Genomic DNA, 21,544 nt, shown 5'->3' on the forward strand with positions numbered 1-21,544 from the left:
ACAGGAGGAGAGGGGAAAAGAAAGACAGGAGGAGAAGGGAAACAGAAGGACAGGGGGAGAGGGGAAACAGAAAGACAAGAGGAGAAGGGAAACAGAAAGACAGGAGGAGAAGGGAAACATGAGGACAGAAGGAGAGGAGGAAACAGAGAGACAGGAGGAGAGGGGGAAACAGAAAGACAGGAGGAGAGGGGGAAACAGAAAGACAGGAGGAGAGGGGAAACAGAAAGACAGGAGGAGAGGGGAAACAGAAAGACAGGAGGAGAAGGGAAACAGAAAGACAGGAGGAGAAGGGAAACAGAAAGACAGGAGGAGAAGGGAAACAGGAGGACAGGAGGAGAAGGGAAACAGAAAGACAGGAGGAGAGGAGAAACAGGAGGACAGGAGGAGAAGGAAAAAAGAAAGACAGGAGGAGATGGGAAACAGAAAGACAGGAGGAGAGGGAGAAACAGAAAGACAGGAGGAGAAGGGAAACAGAAAGACAGGAGGAGAAGGGAAACATGAAAGACAGGAGGAGAGGAGAAACAGAAAGACAGGAGGAGAGGAGGAAACAGAGAGACAGGAGGAGAGGAGAAACAGAAAGACAGGAGGAGAGGGGAAACAGAAAGACAGGAGGAGAAGGGAAACAGGAGGACAGGAGGAGAAGGGAAACAGAAAGACAGGAGGAGAGGAGAAACAGGAGGACAGGAGGAGAAGGAAAAAAGAAAGACAGGAGGAGAAGGGAAACAGGAGGACAGGAGGAGAGGAGAAACAGATAGACAGGAGGAGAAGGGAAACAGAAAGACAGGAGGAGAAGGGAAACATGAGGACAGGAGGAGAGGAGAAACAGAAAGACAGGAGGAGAGGAGGAAACAGAGAGACAGGAGGAGAGGAGGAAACAGAAAGACAGGAGGAGAGGGGAAACAGAAAGACAGGAGGAGAAGGGAAACAGGAGGACAGGAGAAACAGAAAGACAGGAGGAGAGGGGAAAAAGAAAGACAGGAGGAGAGGGGAAAAGAAAGACAGGAGGAGAGGGGAAACAGAAAGACAGGAGGAGAGGAGGAAACAGAAAGACAGGAGGAGAGGAGGAAACAGAAAGACAGGAGGAGAGGGGAAACAGAAAGACAGGAGGATAGGGGAAACAGAAGGAGAGGGGAAACAAAGACAGGAGGAGAGGGGGAAACAGAAAGACAGGAGGAGAACAGAAAGACAGGAGGAGAGGGGGAAACAGAAAGACAGGAGGAGAGGGGAAAAAGAAGGAGAGGGGAAACAAAGACAGGAGGAGAGGGGGAACAGAAAGACAGGAGGAGAACAGAAAGACAGGAGGAGAGGGGAAACAGAAAGACAGGAGGAGAGGGGAAAAAGAAGGAGAGGGGAAACAGAAAGACAGGAGGAGAGGGGGAAAAGAAAGACAGGAGGAGAGGGTGAAAAGACAGGAGGAAAGGGGGAAACAGAAAGACAGGAGGAGAACGGAAACAGGAGGACAGGAGTAGAGGGGAAACAGAAAGACAGGAGGAGAATGGAAACAGGAGGACAGGAGGTGAGGAGAAACAGAAAGACAGGAGGAGAATGGAAACAGAAAGACAGGAGGAGAATGGAAACAGAAAGACAGGAGGAGAAGGGAAACAGGTGGACAGGAGGAGAGGGGGAAACAGAAAGACAGGAGGAGAAGGGAAACAGAAATACAGGACGAGAAGGGAAACAGAAAGACAGGAGGAGAGGGGGAAACAGAAAGACAGGAGGAGAAGGGAAACAGGAGGACAGGAGGAGAGGAGAAACAGAAAGACAGGAGGAAAAGGGAAACAGAAAGACAGGAGGAGAAGGGAACATGAGGACAGGAGGAGAGGAGAAACAGAAAGACAGGAGGAGAGGAGGAAACAGGAGGACAGGAGGAAAAGGGAAACAGAAAGACAGGAGGAGAAGGGAAACAGGAGGACAGGAGGAGAGGGGGAAACAGATAGACAGGAGGAGAAGGGAAACAGAAAGACAGGAGGAGAAGGGAAACAGAAAGACAGGAGGAGAAGGGAACATGAGGACAGGAGGAGAGGAGAAACAGAAAGACAGGAGGAGAGGAGGAAACAGAAAGACAGGAGGAGAGGAGGAAACAGAAAGACAGGAGGAGAGGGAAACAGAAGGAGACAGAAAGACAGGAGAGAGGAAACAGGAGGACAGGAGGAGAGGAGAAACAGAAAGACAGGAGGAGAAGGGAAACAGAAAGACAGGAGGAGAGGGGAAACAGAAAGACAGGAGGTGAGGGGGAAACAGAAAGACAGGAGGAGAGGGGGAAACAGAAAGACAGGAGGAGAGGAAACAGAAGGAGAGGGGAAACAGAAAGACAGGAGGAGAAACAAAAAGGAAAAACAGAAAGACAGGAGGAGAGGGAAACAGAAAGACAGGAGGAGAAGGAAACAGGAGGACAGGAGGAGAGGAGAAACAGAAAGACAGGAGGAGAAGGGAAACAGAAAGACAGGAGGAGAAGGGAAACAGGAGGACAGGAGGAGAGGGGAAACAGAAAGACAGGAGGAAAGGGGGAAACAGAAAGACAGGAGGAGAGGGGAAACAGAAAGACAGGAGGAGAGGGGAAACAGAAAGATAGGAGGAGAAGGGAAACAGGAGGAGAGGAGAAACAGAAAGACAGGAGGAGAAGGGAAACAAAGACAGGAGGAGAAGGGAAACAGAAAGACAGGAGGAGAGGGGAAACAGGAGGACAGGAGGAGAAGGGAAACAGAAAGACAGGAGGAGAGGAGAAACAGGAGGACAGGAGGAGAAGGAAAAAAGAAAGACAGGAGGAGAAGGGAAACAGGAGGACAGGAGGAGAGGAGAAACAGATAGACAGGAGGAGAAGGGAAACAGAAAGACAGGAGGAGAAGGGAAACATGAGGACAGGAGGAGAGGAGAAACAGAAAGACAGGAGGAGAGGAGGAAACAGAGAGACAGGAGGAGAGGAGGAAACAGAAAGACAGGAGGAGAGGGGAAACAGAAAGACAGGAGGAGAAGGGAAAGAGGAGGACAGGAGGAGAAGGGAAACAGAAAGACAGGAGGAGAGGAGAAACAGGAGGACAGGAGGAGAAGGAAAAAGAAAGACAGGAGGAGAAGGGTTGACAGGAGGACAGGAGGAGAGGAGAAACAGATAGACAGGAGGAGAAGGGAAACAGAAAGACAGGAGGAGAAGGGAAACAGAGGACAGGAGGAGGCAGAAACAGAAAGACAGGAGGAGAGGAGGAAACAGAGAGACAGGAGGAGAGGAGGAAACAGAAAGACAGGAGGAGAGGGGAAACAGAAAGACAGGAGGAGAAGGGAAACAGGAGGACAGGAGAAACAGAAAGACAGGAGGAGAGGGGAAAAAGAAAGACAGGAGGAGAGGAGGAAACAGAGAGACAGGAGGAGAGGAGGAAACAGAAAGACAGGAGGAGAGGGGAAACAGAAAGACAGGAGGAGAAGGGAAACAGGAGGACAGGAGAAACAGAAAGACAGGAGGAGAGGGTGAAAAGAAAGACAGGAGGAGAGGGGAAACAGAAAGACAGGAGGAGAGGAGGAAACAGAAAGACAGGAGGAGAGGAGGAAACAGAAAGACAGGAGGAGAGGGGAAACAGAAGGAGAGGGGAAAAAAAGACAGGAGGAGAGGGGGAAACAGAAAGACAGGAGGAGAACAGAAAGACAGGAGGAGAGGGGGAAACAGAAAGACAGGAGGAGAGGGGAAAAAGAAGGAGAGGGGAAACAGAAAGACAGGAGGAGAGGGGGAAAAGAAAGACAGGAGGAGAGGGGGAAAAGACAGGAGGAAAGGGGGAAACAGAAAGACAGGAGGAGAACGGAAACAGGAGGACAGGAGGAGAGGGGAAAAAGAAAGACAGGAGGAGAAGGGAAAAAGAAAGACAGGAGGAGAGGAGGAAACAGAAAGACAGGAGGAGAGGAGGAAACAGAAAGACAGGAGGAGAGGAGGAAACAGAAAGACAGGAGGAGAGGAGGAAACAGAAAGACAGGAGGAGAGGAGGAAACAGAAAGACAGGAGAGAGGGAAACAGAAGGAGAGGGGAAACAAAGACAGGAGGAGAGGGGGAAACAGAAAGACAGGAGGAGAACAGAAAGACAGGAGGAGAGGCAAACAGAAAGACAGGAGGAGAGGGAAAAAGAAGGAGAGGGGAAACAAAGACAGGAGGAGAGGGGGAAACAGAAAGACAGGAGGAGAGGGGGAAAAGAAAGACAGGAGGAGAGGGGGAAAAGACAGGAGGAAAGGGGGAAACAGAAAGACAGGAGGAGAAGGGAAACAGAAAGACAGGAGGAGAAGGGAAACAGAAAGACAGGAGGAGAACGGAAACAGGAGGACAGGAGTAGAGGGGAAACAGAAAGACAGGAGGAGAATGGAAACAGGAGGACAGGAGGTGAGGAGAAACAGAAAGACAGGAGGAGAATGGAAACAGAAAGACAGGAGGAGAAGGGAAACAGGTGGACAGGAGGAGAGGGGGAAACAGAAAGACAGGAGGAGAAGGGAAACAGGTGGACAGGAGGAGAGGGGGAAACAGAAAGACAGGAGGAGAAGGGAAACAGAAATACAGGACGAGAAGGGAAACAGAAAGACAGGAGGAGAGGGGGAAACAGAAAGACAGGAGGAGAAGGGAAACAGGAGGACAGGAGGAGAGGAGAAACAGAAAGACAGGAGGAGAGGAGGAAACAGGAGGACAGGAGGAAAAGGGAAACAGATAGACAGGAGGAGAAGGGAAACAGAAAGACAGGAGGATAGGGGGAAACAGATAGACAGGAGGAGAAGGGAAACAGAAAGACAGGAGGAGAAGGGAAACAGAAAGACAGGAGGAGAAGGGAACATGAGGACAGGAGGAGAGGAGAAACAGAAAGACAGGAGGAGAGGAGGAAACAGAAAGACAGGAGGAGAGGGGAAACAGAAGGAGAGGGGAAACAGAAAGACAGGAGGAGAGGGGAAACAGAAAGACAGGAGGAGAAGGGAAAAAGAAAGACAGGAGGAGAGGAGGAAACAGAAAGACAGGAGGAGAACGGAAACAGGAGGACAGGAGGAGAGGAGGAAACAGAAAGACAGGAGGTGAGGGGGAAACAGAAAGACAGGAGAAGAGGGGGAAACAGAAAGACAGGAGGAGAGGGGAAACAGAAGGAGAGGGGAAACAGAAAGACAGGAGGAGAGGGGAAACAAAAGGAGAGGGGAAACAGAAAGACAGGAGGAGAAGGGAAAAAGAAAGACAGGAGGAGAGGAGGAAACAGAAAGACAGGAGGAGAACGGAAACAGGAGGACAGGAGGAGAGGAGGAAACAGGGACAGGAGGTGAGGGGGAAACAGAAAGACAGGAGAAGAGGGGGAAACAGAAAGACAGGAGGAGAGGGGAAACAGAAGGAGAGGGGAAACAGAAAGACAGGAGGAGAGGGGAAACAAAAGGAGAGCGGAAACAGAAAGACAGGAGGAGAGGGGAAACAGAAAGACAGGAGGAGAAGTGAAACAGGAGGACAGGAGGAGAGGAGAAACAGAAAGACAGGAGGAGAAGGGAAACAGAAAGACAGGAGGAGAAGGGAAACAGGAGGACAGGAGGAGAGGGGGAAACAGAAAGACAGGAGGAGAGGGGGAAACAGAAAGACAGGAGGAGAAGGGAAACAGGAGGACAGGAGGAGAGGGGGAAAAAGAAAGACAGGAGGAGAGGGAAACAGAAAGACAGGAGGAGAAGGGAAACAGGAGGACAGGACAGGAGAGAGGGAAACAGAAAGACAGGAGGAGAAGGAAACAGGAGGAGAAGTCAGAAAGACAGGAGGAGAAGGGAAACAAAGACAGGAGGAGAGGAGAAACAGAAAGACAGGAGGAGAAGGGAAAAAGAAAGACTGGAGGAGAGGGGGAAACAGAAAGACAGGAGGAGAAGGGAAACAGGAGGACAGGAGGAGAGGAGAAACAGAAAGACAGGAGGAGAAGGGAAACAAAGACAGGAGGAGAGGGAAACAGAAAGACAGGAGGAGAAGGGAAACAGGAGGACAGGAGGAGAAGGGAAAAAGAAAGACTGGAGGAGAAGGGAAACAGGAGGACAGGAGGAGAAGGGAAACAGGAGGACAGGAGGAGAAGGGAAACAGAAAGACAGGAGGAGAAGGGAAACAGGAGGAGAGGAGAAACAGAAAGACAGGAGGAGAAGGGAAACAGGAGGAGAGGAGAAACAGAAAGACAGGAGGAGAAGAGAAACAGGAGGACAGGAGGACAGGAGAAACAGGAGGAGAGGAGAAACAGAAAGACAGGAGGAGAGAAGAAAGAAATGAAAAGTAATGTCAAGTAAAATATATTGGGTCAGAAAAATCCTCCTCTAAGGTAGCCATGGCAACACACTAAAAAACAGGGAGGAAGTCCCTCCTTGTACAGTACCATCTGTGCTGCACAGGAGAGACAGAGAGAGAGAGAGAGAGAGAGAGAGAGAGAGAGAGAGAGAGAGAGAGAGAGAGAGAGAGAGAGAGAGAGAGAGAGGGAGGGAGGGAGAGATGGGCATTCATCCTATACAAGGATAACAACATGTAGTATCTACATTAAACAAGACATGCTAAGAAAGCATTTACAGCAAAGACTAGACTTCTCTGACGAACAACTTGATCTGGACTACAGACGGGGAAAAATCTCTCAGCCATCTTGCCCTGCTGCTCATGCCTGTCCGCATGCTAGACAATTACGTCATCCAAACAAGCTCTGACTCCTGAATGCATTTCGTCTCCAAACGGTGTAACTGAGTCTAAACCAGCAAGTAGATGTGGTAGTCACTATGATCATCATTTCAAAATGGGTTGACATTGTTACAAGGTTTAATGCCTCCCTTCCCCCAACAGGTTGACAGTCAGCCTGGCCAGACAGACAGGGCTAATGGGGGAGCAGTAGGAGAGGAGGACTGCAGAGAAGATGTTAGATATGGAGGGGACAGTGAGGAAGCCGTGAGGAGGCCATTAAAAGATAAATCCATAAATTAGCAGCATTGGTAGGGGGAAGGCGAGAGGAGGGAAGGAGAGAGGAGGAAAGGAAAGAGGGGGAATGAGAGAGGAGGGAAGGATGGAATAGAGGCATATCACGAGTGGGAACATAACTTGTTTCCTTGTTCTTTAAAGTGAATAAGTAAAAGTGAGAAAAACGAAGTCTGTGGAGCTACACTGTTGTACAATCAATATGTCCTTAGTGAGGACTGGAGAGAAACATTTAAACAGGACGGAGGTGTGTGTCTGGGTGTGTGTGTGACTCTTGATAAAGAGAGAGCCATGTTGACCGTCCGTTGTCTCTCACATGAACACTTTCTTAAAGCAATGCTGCAGTGACCCTACAACCTAAGGCAGGCAGCCAACTCACTGCATTTCACGCACCACATTATCACCTCTGACACTAAAAAAAAACACCTTGCTTCTCTTAAACCCTCAATACAACCGATACAGAAAACAGGCTGTTGCTCTGTGCTAAAAACAGCCACTCACAGAGATCAAACTGAACTGTCCAATGGATAGGCACTCTGCGCTGTTGCTAGGCTGCTCTCTCTCTCCCTCTCTCCCTCCCTCCATCTCCCTCTCCTGCTCTGGAAGACATAACACAGAAAAATGGCTGAATAATACATTCTAACTCAATAAACGGGGAGACAGCAGCTGCACTCAGACAGAGAACCCCTTGTCTGGGTCTCTCTCTTTCTGCAGGGGATGCTGTATAGACACACACACACAAACAAGTAGACACACAACACACACACATGCACGCACACAAACTATATTTACAAAGCCTAGTCACAGTGCGAAGGCTATCCACCCGAAATAGCTGCATCTCAACTGTGTGGTTAATGGTGTGTGTCTGTCTGTGGTAGTGCTGCTGTCTCTGGGAGGAGTTGAGAGGGGCCACAGACAGGGAGCAGCTGCAGTGGTTCTGTGTAGAGGGGCAGGGCCACATCAGCAGAGGGACAGCTAGTCAGTAGTACAGACTAGAGGGACAGCTAGTCAGCAGTACAGAGTAGAGGGACAGCTAGTCAGCAGTACAGAGTAGAGGGACAGCTAGTCAGCAGTACAGAGTAGAGGGACAGCTAGTCAGCAGTACAGAGTAGAGGGACAGCTAGTCAGCAGTACAGAGTAGAGGGACAGCTAGTCAGCAGTACAGAGTAAAGGGACAGCTAGTCAGCAGTACAGAGTAAAGGGACAGCTAGTCAGCAGTACAGAGTAGAGGGACAGCTAGTCAGCAGTACAGAGTAGAGGGACAGCTAGTCAGCAGTACAGAGTAAAGGGACAGCTAGTCAGCAGTACAGAGTAGAGGGACAGCTAGTCAGCAGTACAGAGTAAAGGGACAGCTAGTCAGCAGTACAGAGTAAAGGGACAGCTAGTCAGCAGTACAGAGTAGAGGGACAGCTAGTCAGCAGTACAGAGTAAAGGGACAGCTAGTCAGCAGTACAGAGTAGAGGGACAGCTAGTCAGCAGTACAGAGTAGAGGGACAGCTAGTCAGCAGTACAGAGTAGAGGGACAGCTAGTCAGCAGTACAGAGTAGAGGGACAGCTAGTCAGCAGTACAGAGTAGAGGGACAGCTAGTCAGCAGTACAGAGTAGAGGGACAGCTAGTCAGCAGTACAGAGTAAAGGGACAGCTAGTCAGCAGTACAGAGTAAAGGGACACGGAGTCAGCCGTACAGAGTAGAGGGACAGCTAGTCAGCAGTACAGAGTAGAGGGACAGCTAGTCACCAGTACAGAGTAGAGGGACAGCTAGTCAGCAGTACAGAGTAAAGGGACAGCTAGTCAGCAGTACAGAGTAAAGGGAAAGCTAGTCAGCAGTACAGAGTAAAGGGACAGCTGGTCAGCAGTACAGAGTAATGGGACAGCTAGTCAGCAGTACATAGTAGAGGGACAGCTAGTCGGCAGTACAGAGTAAAGGGACAGCTAGTCGGCAGTACAGAGTAAAGGGACAGCTAGTCAGCAGTACAGAGTAAAGGGACACGGAGTCAGCAGTACAGAGTAAAGGGACAGCTAGTCAGAAGTACAGAGTAGAGGGACAGCTAGTCAGCAGTACAGAGTAGAGGGACAGCTAATCAAGCAGTACAGAGTAGAGGGACAGCTAATCAAGCAGTACAGAGTAGAGGGACAGATAGTCAGCAGTACAGAGTAGAGGGACAGCTAGTCAGCAGTACAGAGTTGAGGGACATGGAGTCAGCCGTACCGAGTAGAGGGACAGCTAGTCAGCAGTACAGAGTAGAGGGACAACTAGTCAGCAGTACAGAGTCGAGGGACAGCTAGTCAGCAGTACAGAGTCGAGGGACACGGAGTCAGCAGGACCGAGTAGAGGGACAGCTAGTCAGCAGTACAGAGTAGAGGGACAGCTAGTCAGCAGTACAGAGTAGAGGGACAGCTAGTCAGCAGTACAGAGTAAAGGGACAGCTGGTCAGCAGTACAGAGTAAAGGGACACGCAGTCAGCAGTACAGAGTAAAGGGACAGCTAGTCAGCAGTACAGAGTAATGGGACAGCTAGTCAGCAGTACAGAGTAGAGGGACAGCTAGTCAGCAGTACAGAGTAGAGGGACAGCTAGTCAGCAGTACAGAGTAAAGGGACAGCTAGTCAGCAGTACAGAGTAAAGGGAAAGCTAGTCAGCAGTACAGAGTAAAGGGACAGCTGGTCAGCAGTACAGAGTAATGGGACAGCTAGTCAGCAGTACATAGTAGAGGGACAGCTAGTCGGCAGTACAGAGTAAAGGGACAGCTAGTCGGCAGTACAGAGTAGAGGGACAGCTAGTCGGCAGTACAGAGTAGAGGGACAGCTAGTGAGCAGTACAGACTAAAGTGACAGCTAGTCAGCAGTACAGAGTAGAGGGACAGCTAGTCAGCAGTATAGAGTAGAGGGACAGCTAGTCAGCAGTACAGAGTAGAGGGACAGCTAGTCAGCAGTACAGAGTAGAGGGACAGCTAGTCAGCAGTACAGAGTCGAGGGACACGGAGTCAGCCGTACCGAGTAGAGGGACAGCTAGTCAGCAGTACAGAGTAGAGGGACAACTAGTCACCAGTACAGAGTCGAGGGACAGCTAGTCAGCAGTACAGAGTCGAGGGACACGGAGTCAGCAGTACCGAGTAGAGGGACAGCTAGTCAGCAGTACAGAGTAGAGGGACAGCTAGTCAGCAGTACAGAGTAGAGGGACAGCTAGTCAGCAGTACAGAGTAAAGGGACAGCTAATCAGCAGTAGAGAGTAGAGGGACAGCTAGTCAGCAGTACAGAGTAGAGGGACAGCTAGTCAGCAGTACAGAGTAAAGGGACAGCTAGTCAGCAGTACAGAGTAGAGGGACAGCTAGTCAGCAGTACAGAGTAGAGGGACAGCTAGTCAGCAGTACAGAGTAGAGGGACAGCTAGTCAGCAGTACAGAGTAAAGGGACAGCTAGTCAGCAGTACAGAGTAAAGGGACACGGAGTCAGCAGTACAGAGTAATGGGACAGCTAGTCAGCAGTACAGAGTAGAGGGACAGCTAGTCAGCAGTACAGAGTAGAGGGACAGCTAGTCAGCAGTACAGAGTAGAGGGACAGCTAGTCAGCAGTACAGAGTAGAGGGACAGCTAGTCAGCAGTACAGAGTAAAGGGACACGGAGTCAGCAGTACAGAGTAAAAGGACAGCTAGTCAGCACTACAGAGTAATGGGACAGCTAGTCAGCAGTACAGAGTAGAGCGACAGCTAGTCAGCAGTACAGAGTAGAGGGACAGCTAGTCAGCAGTACAGAGTAAAGGGACAGCTAGTCAGCAGTACAGAGTAAAGGGACAGCTAGTCAGCAGTACAGAGTAAAGGGACAGCTGGTCAGCAGTACAGAGTAAAGGGACACTGAGTCAGCAGTACAGAGTAAAAGGACAGCCAGTCAGCAGTACAGAGTAATGGGACAGCTAGTCAGCAGTACAGAGTAGAGGGACAGCTAGTCAGCAGTACAGAGTAGAGGGACAGCTAGTCAGCAGTACAGAGTAAAGGGACAGCTAGTCAGCAGTACAGAGTAAAGGGAAAGCTAGTCAGCAGTACAGAGTAAAGGGACAGCTGGTCAGCAGTACAGAGTAATGGGACAGCTAGTCAGCAGTACATAGTAGAGGGACAGCTAGTCAGCAGTACAGAGTAAAGGGACAGCTAGTCGGCAGTACAGAGTAGAGGGACAGCTAGTCAGCAGTACAGAGTAGAGGGACAGCTAGTGAGCAGTACAGAGTAAAGGGACAGCTAGTCAGCAGTACAGAGTAGAGGGACAGCTAGTCAGCAGTACAGAGTAGAGGGACAGCTAATCAGCAGTACAGAGTCGAGGGACACGGAGTCAGCAGTACCGAGTAGAGGGACAGCTAGTCAGCAGTACAGAGTAGAGGGACAGCTAGTCAGCAGTACAGAGTAAAGGGACAGCTAATCAGCAGTAGAGAGTAGAGGGACAGCTAGTCAGCAGTACAGAGTAGAGGGACAGCTAGTCAGCAGTACAGAGTAGAGGGACAGCTAGTCAGCAGTAGAGAGTAGAGGGACAGCTAGTCAGCAGTACAGAGTAGAGGGACACCGAATCAGCAGTACAGAGTAGAGGGACAGCTAGTCAGCAGTACAGAGTAGAGGGCCAGCTAGTCAGCAGTACAGAGTAGAGGGACAGCTAGTCAGCAGTACAGAGTAGAAGGACAGCTAGTCAGCAGTACAGAGTAGAGGGACAGCTCATCAGCAGTAGAGAGTAGAGGGACAGCTAGTCAGCAGTACAGAGTAGAGGGACACCAAATCAGCAGTACAGAGTAATGGGATAAATTACCTGAATTGATGCGATAATGATAAAAATAAAGATATGTTTATAACATTGTGGATCCATATTATCAAACTCATTTCACTTCAAACTTCACATTTCTCTAGTATAGGCTACTTATCGTAATGAACAATATCCAGAAAATGCCTGGGATAAGTGATCAGTATGATCGTTGTCGATAATGTTTGGTTTATAGTCCCAGCTCTTCCTCAGAACTGATTCATAGATAGCAAGGAGAAAGGCACAGAGGGTGGGTGTGCTTGAACAGTTCCTGGTCTTGACAAATCTTTTAAAACAGCTTATAAGTCAACTCCCTCTTCACGGGTCCAATATAATATACACTGAGTGTAAAAAACATTAGGAACACTTTCCTGATATTGAGTTGCAACTTCTTTTGCCCTCAGAACAGCCTCAATTCATTGAGGCATGAACTCTACAACCACAGGGATGCTGGCCCATGTTGACTCCAATGCCTACCACAGTTGTGTCAAGTTGGCAGTATGTCCTTTGGGTGGTGGACCATTCTTAATACACATGGGAAACTGTTGAGCGTTAAAACCCCAGCAACGTTGCAGTTCTTGACACACTCAAATCGGTGCGCCTGGCACCTACTACCATACCCAACTCAAAGGCACTTCAATCTTTTGTCTTGCCAATTCACCCTCTGAATGGCACACACACAATCCATGTCTCAATTGTCTCAAGGCTTAAAAAATACTTATTTAACCAGCCTCCTCCCCTTCATCTACACTGATTTAAGTGGATTTAACAAGGGACATCAATAAGGGGTCATAGCTTTCACCTGAATTCACCTTGTCAGTCTACATCATGGAAAGAACAGGTGTTCTTCGTGTTTTGTAAATTCATTCACAAAACGTAAAAACTATTGTCTATTACTAATCCCTTAGTAGGCTCGCTGATGAATATCAAAACGATTTACAGGTTGGCTGTGTGGTGTGTGTCTGAGCTTGAGAATGTTTTCCCTTACCTTATTGTCAGACAGTGCCTGCTGTGTGTGTGTGTGTGTGTGTGTGTGTGTGTGTGTGTGTGTGTGTGTGTGTGTGTGTGTGTGTGTGTGTGTGTGTGATGCTGACTGTTACCTTGAGTGAGTCGAAGCAGGCGATGACTCTGCCATTGTCCACGTGGCAGCTCCTGGCTGGGTGGGCGAACTTACACTCAGCGTCCGAGCGGGAGCAGGTACCCCTCTGAAACTCTCGACACACCTCTAGGGTCAACCACTTAGTGTCCCGGCCCATGGCCATACTTCCCATATTGACTGCCATTACAGCCCCTCGGGACAAGAAGGGGCAAGTGGATAAAGGAGTGGGGTCTAGGGTTGGACACAATCGGGACTTAGTGCACAAACAAAAAGCCCTAATGCAGACGAAAATAAATTGGAAACTCCTTGGCAAGACAAGAGGAGATGAGTGCGTGAAATTAAATGAAAGACTTAGTTATACTGGATACAATGAATAAGCTGGTCCTTTGAAATGACTTTGAGTTTCTGGGTATGGAGGCTGGAGTAGTGGGTTTTCTTGGGTACGGTGCAGATCCCTGATCCACTGACGATGGGAGGAGTTCTCAGAGATAGAGGTGAGCAGAGGCCAGCTCTGTCTCATAGAAAAAGGACGAAATTGGGGGACCTTACTCTGGCATGCTGAGATATATAGTTCAGACATGCATTGTCCTAGAGAGAGACCTTCCAATGACAGCTTCCTCTTCTTATGTCCGTCAGTCTGTCTGTCTCTGTATTGCGCGCGCTGGTCACTCCATTCTTCAGACAGAAACCCCAAAAACCACCCCAAATATCCAGAACTGTGACACGGCCTCTGTAGCGTTTAGTATGGCTGGTCAGGCTGTTTAGAAAAAGGGAAAGATAAAAAAAAGCAGAAGCTTATCGACCAGTGTCCTTGTATTGATGACGAGGTGGAGGCTGGGGGGAGGTGGATGCTGGGGGGAGGTGGAGGCTGAGGGGAGGTGGAGGCTGGGGGAGGTGGAGGCTGAGGGGAGGTGGAGGCTGAGGGGAGGTGGAGGCTGGGGGAGGTGGAGGCTGAGGGGGGGAGGTGGTGGAGGCTGAGGGGGAGGTGGAGGCTGGGGGGAGGTGGAGGCTGGGGGGGGAGGTGGAGGCTGGGGGAGGTGGAGGCTGGAGGCTGGGGGAGGGGAGGCTGGGGGGAGGTGGAGGCTGGGGGAGGTGGAGGCTGAGGGAGGTGGAGGCTGAGGGGAGGTGGAGGCTGGGGGAGGTGGAGGCTGAGGGGAGGTGGAGGCTGAGGGGAGGTGGAGGCTGAGGGGAGGTGGAGGCTGAGGGGAGGTGGAGGCTGGGGGGAGGTGGAGGCTGAGGGGAGGTGGAGGCTGAGGGGAGGTGGAGGCTGAGGGAGGTGGAGGCTGGGGGGAGGTGGAGGCTGGGGGGAGGTGGAGGCTGAGGGGAGGTGGAGGCTGAGGGGGCTGGGGTGGAGGCTGGGGGAGGTGGAGGCTGGGGGAGGTGGAGGCTGGGGGGAGGTGGAGGCTGAGGGGAGGTGGAGGTGGAGGCTGGGGGGAGGTGGAGGCTGAGGGGGAGGTGGAGGCTGAGGGGCTGGGGGAGGTGGAGGCTGAGGGGAGGCTGGGGGGAGGTGGAGGCTGGGGGAGGTGGAGGCTGGGGGAGGTGGAGGCTGAGGGGAGGTGGAGGCTGAGGGGAGGCTGGAGGCTGGGGGGGGGGTGGTGGTGGCTGGGGGGAGGTGGAGGCTGAGGGGAGGTGGAGGCTGAGGGGGGGGAGGTGGAGGCTGGGGGGAGGTGGAGGCTGGGGGGAGGTGGAGGCTGGGGGGAGGTGGGCGGTTTGCAGATCAGCAGCAGGGTCACATATAGCCTCATTCAAGGCCAAACACACACAAATAAACACACACACAGTGCTGTGCTTTGCTCTACTCTCACCTAGCAGGGCCAGGAGCCTGTCCTATGCAGACAGCAGCAGTACACAGAGGCAGCAGGCCACCAGCCAGCCAAACACTCCAGACCAGAACGTCAGGCACCCACTCAGTCTTCTTAGGCACTTTGGAGTTCCACTTCCTCCTCTTATTTTAGTCTCTTTCTCATCCCTCCTTCTCCACGTTTCTTCCTTCCCTGGCTGTCTCTTGTCGTTTATCCTTCCGTCTTCGTCATCCTCTTTATTGACCTCTTCATGTGGCTCCCCTGCCGTAAAAACCTGTCTTTAGGTTGCAAGAAGAGACAGATGATCAAAATTAGTCAGCAGTCGGTTTAAAATAATAAAATAAAAAATCAATTGCAGAAAAGGGTTCCAGGAAAAGCAGGCATCCTGAATGTAGAATATAACTGCATTAGAATCCAACCTACACTGCCAACCTACACTTACAACAGAAACCTATAGAGTCTAACTGGGTGATGAGGTCATGAGGTGAAAGAGAGACACACAGATAGAGCAGAGCAGACGGAGAGGGAGGCTAGTAGGGAGGCTGCAATGGGAGGCCGCAATGCACAGGAAAGGACAATGTCTTAATTAAGAGATACAAGGAGGTAGAGGGAGGGATAAAGGGAGGGAGTGAGAGAGAGAGGGAGGGGGATAGAGAGTGGGAGGCAGGGATAGAGAGAGGGAGGGATAAAGGGAGCGATAGAGAGAGGGAGGGATAAAGGAAGAATGGAGGGAGTGATAGAGAGAGGGAGGGATAGAGGGAGGGAGAAAGAGGGAGGGAACGAAGAGAAAGCTAGCAAGAAAGAGATGTCCCTTTAAGCCACATGAGCTTTGCAGAGCTGAATGTAATTGACCAACTTGACATGAATCATGCTGCGATGTGTGCTGAAAATGAGTATCCTTGAACCGCCACAGGCTGGCTGGCTGAAACTGCCGATCCCCACCAGCAGTCTGTCTGCTGCCGTCGGAGACAGTTATGAATATATAGAGGGGAAGGGAGTGATGAGGAAAAGAGAGAAAGAGCATTTCTCCACAACTGTAGCTGCAATGAGGCCACAGCCAATCAGCTTAAGCCTTGCAGGCAGGCAAAGAAAGTGGCTTGCCAATGAGGATAGAGGTTGCATATCGACCCCAGCCCATCCATCCTTGTTCCCCCTCCCTGCCTGCCTCTTTCCTCTGGTACAGCCTGTCATGTCTGAGACTCATTTATTTTTTATTTGACCTTTATTTAACTAGGCAAGTCAGTTAAGAACAAATTCTTATTTACAATGACGGCCTAGGAACAGTGGGTTAACTGCCTGTTTAGGGGCAGAACGATAGATTTTTACCTTGTCGGCTCGGGATTTGATCTAGCAACCTTTCAGTTACTGGTCCAACGCTCTAACCACTAGGTTACCTGCCACCCCATGCCAGGATTTAGGGAGGAGAATAAAGTCCTCTCTTTCTCTCACTCTGAAGTTTGTGTGCACCTGTGTCCTGCTCAAACCGAGGGCATCACTGCAGTGTCTGACTTCCAGAGAGGGAGAAAGAGAGGGATGTGAGAGGATGATAGGAGGGATTCTTACTCTATTTCTCCCCGTGAGGTGTGGTAAGGCAGGGTTAAGTGTGAGCGAGGGATGGGGGGCTTAATATAACAAGGACAAAATCTGGTGAAAGTGATTGTCTTTCGACACCTTGTAGAGTCCATTCCCCAATGAATTGAGGCTATTCTGAGGGCAAAAGTGGGGGGTGGGTGTACTAGGAAGCTTAATGTTGTGTATCCTCAGTGTATATAGTCATTAATAGTGAATGACTTGATAAATAAGGGGTACATCCTAATAAGTAACCCACACCATAAGTCAATGAGCGACACTGTGCAAACATTGGGAACTATTAACCAGAACGTGTGCCATGGTTGACTGTAGACATGAGAGGTGAAAACATAACAGGAAGGAGGCAGGAATAAAAGAGAGAGGTGAAAACATAACAGGAAGGAGGCAGGAATAAAAGAGAGAGGTGAAAACATAACAGGAAGGAGGCAGGAATAAAAGAGAGAGGTGAAAACATAACAGGAAGGAGGCAGGAATAAAAGAGAGAGGTGAAAACATAACAGGAAGGAGGCAGGAATAAAAGAGAGAGGTGAAAACAACAGGAAGGAGGCAGGAATAAAGGAGAGGTGAAAACATAACAGGAAGAAGGCAGGAATAAAAGAGAGGTGAAAACATAACAGGAAGGAGGCAGGAATAAAAGAGAGGTGAAAACATAACAGGAAGGAGGCAGGAATAAAGGAGAGGTGAAAACATAACAGGAAGGAGGCAGGAATAAAAGAGAGGTGAAAACATAACAGGAAGGAGGCAGGAATAAAAGAGAGGTGAAAAGAAAGGAGAAGGGATTGGGGCAGATATTATCGGTCCGCATGTCACATAGCGACAGAGACAGATGGAAGGAGCAATGGGAGGGTGTCTGTGTGTATAAGAGTGTCTATGTGTGTATGAGAATGTCTCTGTGTGTATGAGAGTGTGTCTGTGTGTATGAGAGTGTGTCTGTGTGTATGAGAGTGTGTCTGTGTGTATGAGAGTGTGACTGTGTGTATGAGAGTGTCTCTGTGCGTATGAGAGTGTCTCTGTGCGTATGAGAGTGTCTCTGTGCGTATGAGAGTGTCTCTGTGCGTATGAGAGTGTCTCTGTGCGTATGAGAGTGTCTCTGTGCGTATGAGAGTGTCTCTGTGCGTATGAGAGTGGCTCTGTGCGTATGAGAGTGGCTCTGTGCGTATGAGAGTGGCTCTGTGCGTATGAGTGGCTCTGTGCGTATGAGAGTGGCTCTGTGCGTATGAGAGTGGCTCTGTGCGTATGAGAGTGGCTCTGTGCGTGAGTGGCTCTGTGCGTATGAGAGTGGCTCTGTGCGTATGAGAGTGGCTCTGTGCGTATGAGAGTGGCTCTGTGCGTATGAGAGTGGCTCTGTGCGTATGAGAGTGGCTCGGTGCGTATGAGAGTGTCTCTGTGTGTATGAGAGTGTCTCTGTGCGTATGAGAGTGTCTCTGTGCGTATGAGAGTGTCTCTGTGCGTATGAGAGTGTCTCTGTGTGTATGAGAGTGCAAAGACAGAAAGCCCATTAGGAGAGTCCTGTGGTGGAGGGAGGGGGAGAGAGAGAGATGGAGAGAAGAGAGAGAATGGGGAGAAGAGAGACAATGGGGAGAGATGGGCATTCGAGAACTTGGGACTACAAGCTTCTATCTGCAAAAAGATGATTCTGAGATAATTGGCTTTAAAGTTCAGAACCCTCATTGGTTTGAATGGTGTTTTTATCTTGTATTCTTTTGAACTTATCAATATGAATCGGGGTACTTAGAGGACTGTATAGGTAGAGAACATTGAATAGAACACGGCTATGTCTTATAGTCCCAAGCTCTCCAATTGCAGTACTTTCCTGCAGACAAATTATCAAACTGCCCTCTAGTGGCCTCATGGGTGGAATGTTATTCATATTTTTCGCAATTTCATAATTAATCAACATTATTTTTAAAGACCAGACAAAAATCTGGAGTTTTTATGTTCTAAAATTGGGCTGCAAACTAAACTCTATATCTGACATGGTACAACAGTCTTCTTCTTTTTACACCCATAACCATGTTTATGAGAAGCATACTTTTGTTTCAAAGTAGATTTGTTTAATACTACAGAGCAGTGGTGAAAAGTGACAGCCAAAAGTACTCATTACATTATGAATACTTAGCAGGACAGGAAAATGGTCCATTCACACACTTATCAAGAGAACTTCCATGGTCATTCCTACTGCCTCTGATCTGGCGGACTCACTAAACACACATGCTTTGTTTGTAAATGATGTCTGAGTGTTGGAGTGTACCCCTGGCTATCCATACATTACAAAAACAAGAAAATGGGTCTGTCTAGTTTGCTTAATATAATGATTTTTAAATGATTTATACTTTTACTTTTGATACATATGTATATTTCAGCAATTAGATTTACTTTTGATACTTAAGTATATTTAAAACCAAATACTTTTAGACTTTTACACAAGTAGTATTTTACTGCGTGACTTTCACTTTTACTTGAGCCATTTTCTTTTAAAGTATCTTTGCTTTTATTCAAGTATGATATTTGGGTACTTTTCCACCACTGCTACACAGAAACACTTGGTGTGACTCTGATTTAGCCCACTGCAGTATTAAAACACCTTCAGACACAAGAACAAAGGCACACAACCGCAAAAAAAGGTTTGAGAGATGAGAAGGTAAGATTGATTGCTTAGGCATGCTTGGCTGTCTCTACCCCTCTCCCTCCTCCTCCACCTCTCATCCTGCTGGTCTGTCTCTCTCTCCTCCTTCCCCTCTCATCCTGCTGGTCTGTCTCTCTCTCCTCCTCCTGCAACTCTCATCCTGTTGGTCTGTCTCTCCCTCCTCCACCTCTCATCCTGCTGGTCTTTCTCTCTCTCCTCCTCCTCCACCTCTCATCCTGCTGGTCTGTCTCTCCCTTCTCCTCCACCTCTCATCCTGCTGGTCTGTCTCTCTCTCCTCCTCCTGCAACTCTCATCCTGTTGGTCTGTCTCTCCCTCCTCCACCTCTCATCCTGCTGGTCTTTCTCTCACTCCTCCTCCACCTCACATCCTGCTGGTCTGTCTCTCCCTCCTCCTCCACCTCTCATCCTGCTGGTCTGTCTCTCCCTCCCCCTCTCATCATGCTGGTTTGTCTCTCCCTCCTCCACCTCCACCTCTCATCCTGCTGGTCTGTCTCTCCCTCCTCCTCCTACACCTCTCATCCTGCTGGTCTGTTTCTCCCTCCTCCTCTCATCCTACTGGTGTGTCTCTCCCTCCGCCTCCTCCACCTCTCATCCTGCTGGTGTGTCTCTACCTCATCCTCCTCCTTCTCCTCCTCCACCTCTCATCCTGCTGGTCTGTTTCTCCCTCCTCCTCTCATCCTACTGGTGTGTCTCTCCCTCCGCCTCCTCCACCTCTCATCCTGCTGGTGTGTCTCTACCTCATCCTCCTCCTTCTCCTCCTCCTCTCATCCTGATGGTCTGTCTCTCCCTCCTCCACCTCTCATCATGCTGGTCTGTCTCTCCCTCCCCCTCTCATCCTGCCGGTTTGTCTCTCTCTCTGCCTCCTCCACCTCTCATCCTGCTGGTCTGTCTCTCCCTCCAACCTCCTCTCATCCTGCTGGTCTGTCTCTCCCTCCTCCTCCTCCACCTCTCATCCTGCTGGTCTGTCTCTCCCTCCCCCTCTCATCCTGCCGGTTTGTCTCTCTCTGTGCCTCCTCCACCTCTCATCCTGCTGGTCTGTCTCTCCCTCATCCTCCTCCTCCTCTCATCCTGCTGGTCTGTCTCTCCCTCCTCCTCCTCCAACTCTCATCATGCTGGTCTGTCTCTCCCTGCTCCACCTCTCATCCTGCTGGTCTGTCTCTCCCTCCTCCTCCTCCTCCACCTCACATCCTGCTGGTCTGTCTCTCCCTCCTCCTCCACCTCTCATCCTGCTGGTTTGTCTCTCCCTCCTCTACCTCCACCTCTCATCCTGCTAGTCTGTCTCTCCCTCCTCCTCCTACAGCTCTCATCATGCTGGTCTGTCTCTCTCTCTCCCTCCTCCTCGACCTCTCATCCTGCTGGTCTGTCTCTCCCTCCTCCACCTCTCATCCTGCTGGTCTGTCTCTCCCTCCTCCTCCTCCACCTCACATCCTGCTGGTCTGTCTCTCCCTCCTCCTCCACCTCTCATCCTGCTGGTTTGTCTCTCCCTCCTCTACCTCCACCTCTCATCCTGCTGGTCTGTCTCTCCCTCCTCCTCCTACAGCTCTCATCATGCTGGTCTGTCTCTCTCCCTCCGCCTCTCATCCTGCTGGTCTGTCTCTCCCTCCTCCTCCTCTCATCCTGCTGGTCTGTCTCTCCCTCCACCTCCTCTCATCCTGCTGATCTGTCTCTCCCTCCTCATCCTCTCATCCTGCTGGTCTGTCTCTCCCTCCACCTCTCATCCTGCTGGTCTGTCTCTCCCTCCTCATCCTCTCATCCTGCTGGTCTGTCTCTCCCTCCACCTCTCATCCTGCTGGTCTGTCTCTCCCTCCACCTCTCATCCTACTGGTGTGTCTCTCCCTCCGCCTCCTCCACCTCTCATCCTGCTGGTCTGTCTCTACCTCATCCTCCTCCTCCACCTCTCATCCTGCTGATCTGTCTCTCCCTCCTCCTCCTCTCATCCTGCTGGTCTGTCTCTCCCTCCACCTCTCATCCTGCTGGTCTGTCTCTCCCTCCTCCTACTCCACCTCTCATCCTGCTGGTCTGTCTCTCCCTCCTCCACCTCTCATCCTGCTGGTCTGTCTCTCCCTCCCCCTCTCATCCTGCCGGTTTGTCTCTCTCTCTGCCTCCTCCACCTCTCATCCTGCTGGTCTGTCTCTCCCTCCTCCTCCTCCACCTCCCATCCTGCTGGTCTGTCTCTCCTCCTCCACTCCTCATCCTGCTGGTCTGTCTCTGCCCCTCTCCCTCCTCCACCTCTCATCCTGCTGGTCTGTCTCTCCCTCATCCTCCTCCACCTCTCATCCTGCTGGTCTGTCTCTCCCTCATCCTCCTCTTCCTCCCATCCTGCTGGTCTGTCTCCCCCTCCTTTCATCCTGCTGGTCTGTCTCTCCCTCCTCCTCCTCCACCTCTCATCCTGCTGGTTTGTCTCTCCCTCCTCCTCCTCCACCTCTCAACCTGCTGGTCTGCCTTTCCTCCTCCTCCACCTCACATCCTGCTGGTCTGTCTCTCCCTCCTCCTCCACCTCTCATCCTGCTGGTATGTCTCCCTCCTTCCCCCTCCCATCCTGCTGGTCTGTCTCTCCCTCCTCATCCTCCCATCCTGCTGGTCTGTCTCTCCCTGCTCTCCCTCTCATCCTGCTGGTCTGTCTCTCCCTCATCCTCCTCCTCCTCTCATCCTGCTGGTCTGTCTCTCCTTCCTCCTCCTCTCATCCTGCTGGTCTGTCTCTCCCTCCTCCTCCTCCACC

The 21,544-nt window shown here is 50.5% G+C and overlaps 1 protein-coding gene across 6 annotated transcripts in view; it reads right to left on the reverse strand.

Moving 5' to 3' along the window:
• Nucleotides 1-21,544, reverse strand: part of mbnl3 (muscleblind-like splicing regulator 3) — a 101,440-nt gene that overhangs the window by 51,100 nt on the left and 28,796 nt on the right. For all 6 annotated transcript variants that reach the window (XM_064973342.1, XM_064973341.1, XM_064973344.1 and 3 more), the window contains exons 2-3: nucleotides 14,593-14,867; nucleotides 12,789-13,544 (exon numbers count right to left, since the gene is read on the reverse strand). In XM_064973342.1, coding sequence (XP_064829414.1) covers nucleotides 12,789-12,971 — 183 coding nt within the window. In that variant the 5' untranslated portion in view covers nucleotides 12,972-13,544; nucleotides 14,593-14,867. The remainder of the gene's footprint in view (nucleotides 1-12,788; nucleotides 13,545-14,592; nucleotides 14,868-21,544) is intronic.

This window comes from Oncorhynchus masou, chromosome 9, assembly GCF_036934945.1.
Source record: "Oncorhynchus masou masou isolate Uvic2021 chromosome 9, UVic_Omas_1.1, whole genome shotgun sequence".
Classification (NCBI taxonomy): domain Eukaryota; kingdom Metazoa; phylum Chordata; class Actinopteri; order Salmoniformes; family Salmonidae; genus Oncorhynchus; species Oncorhynchus masou.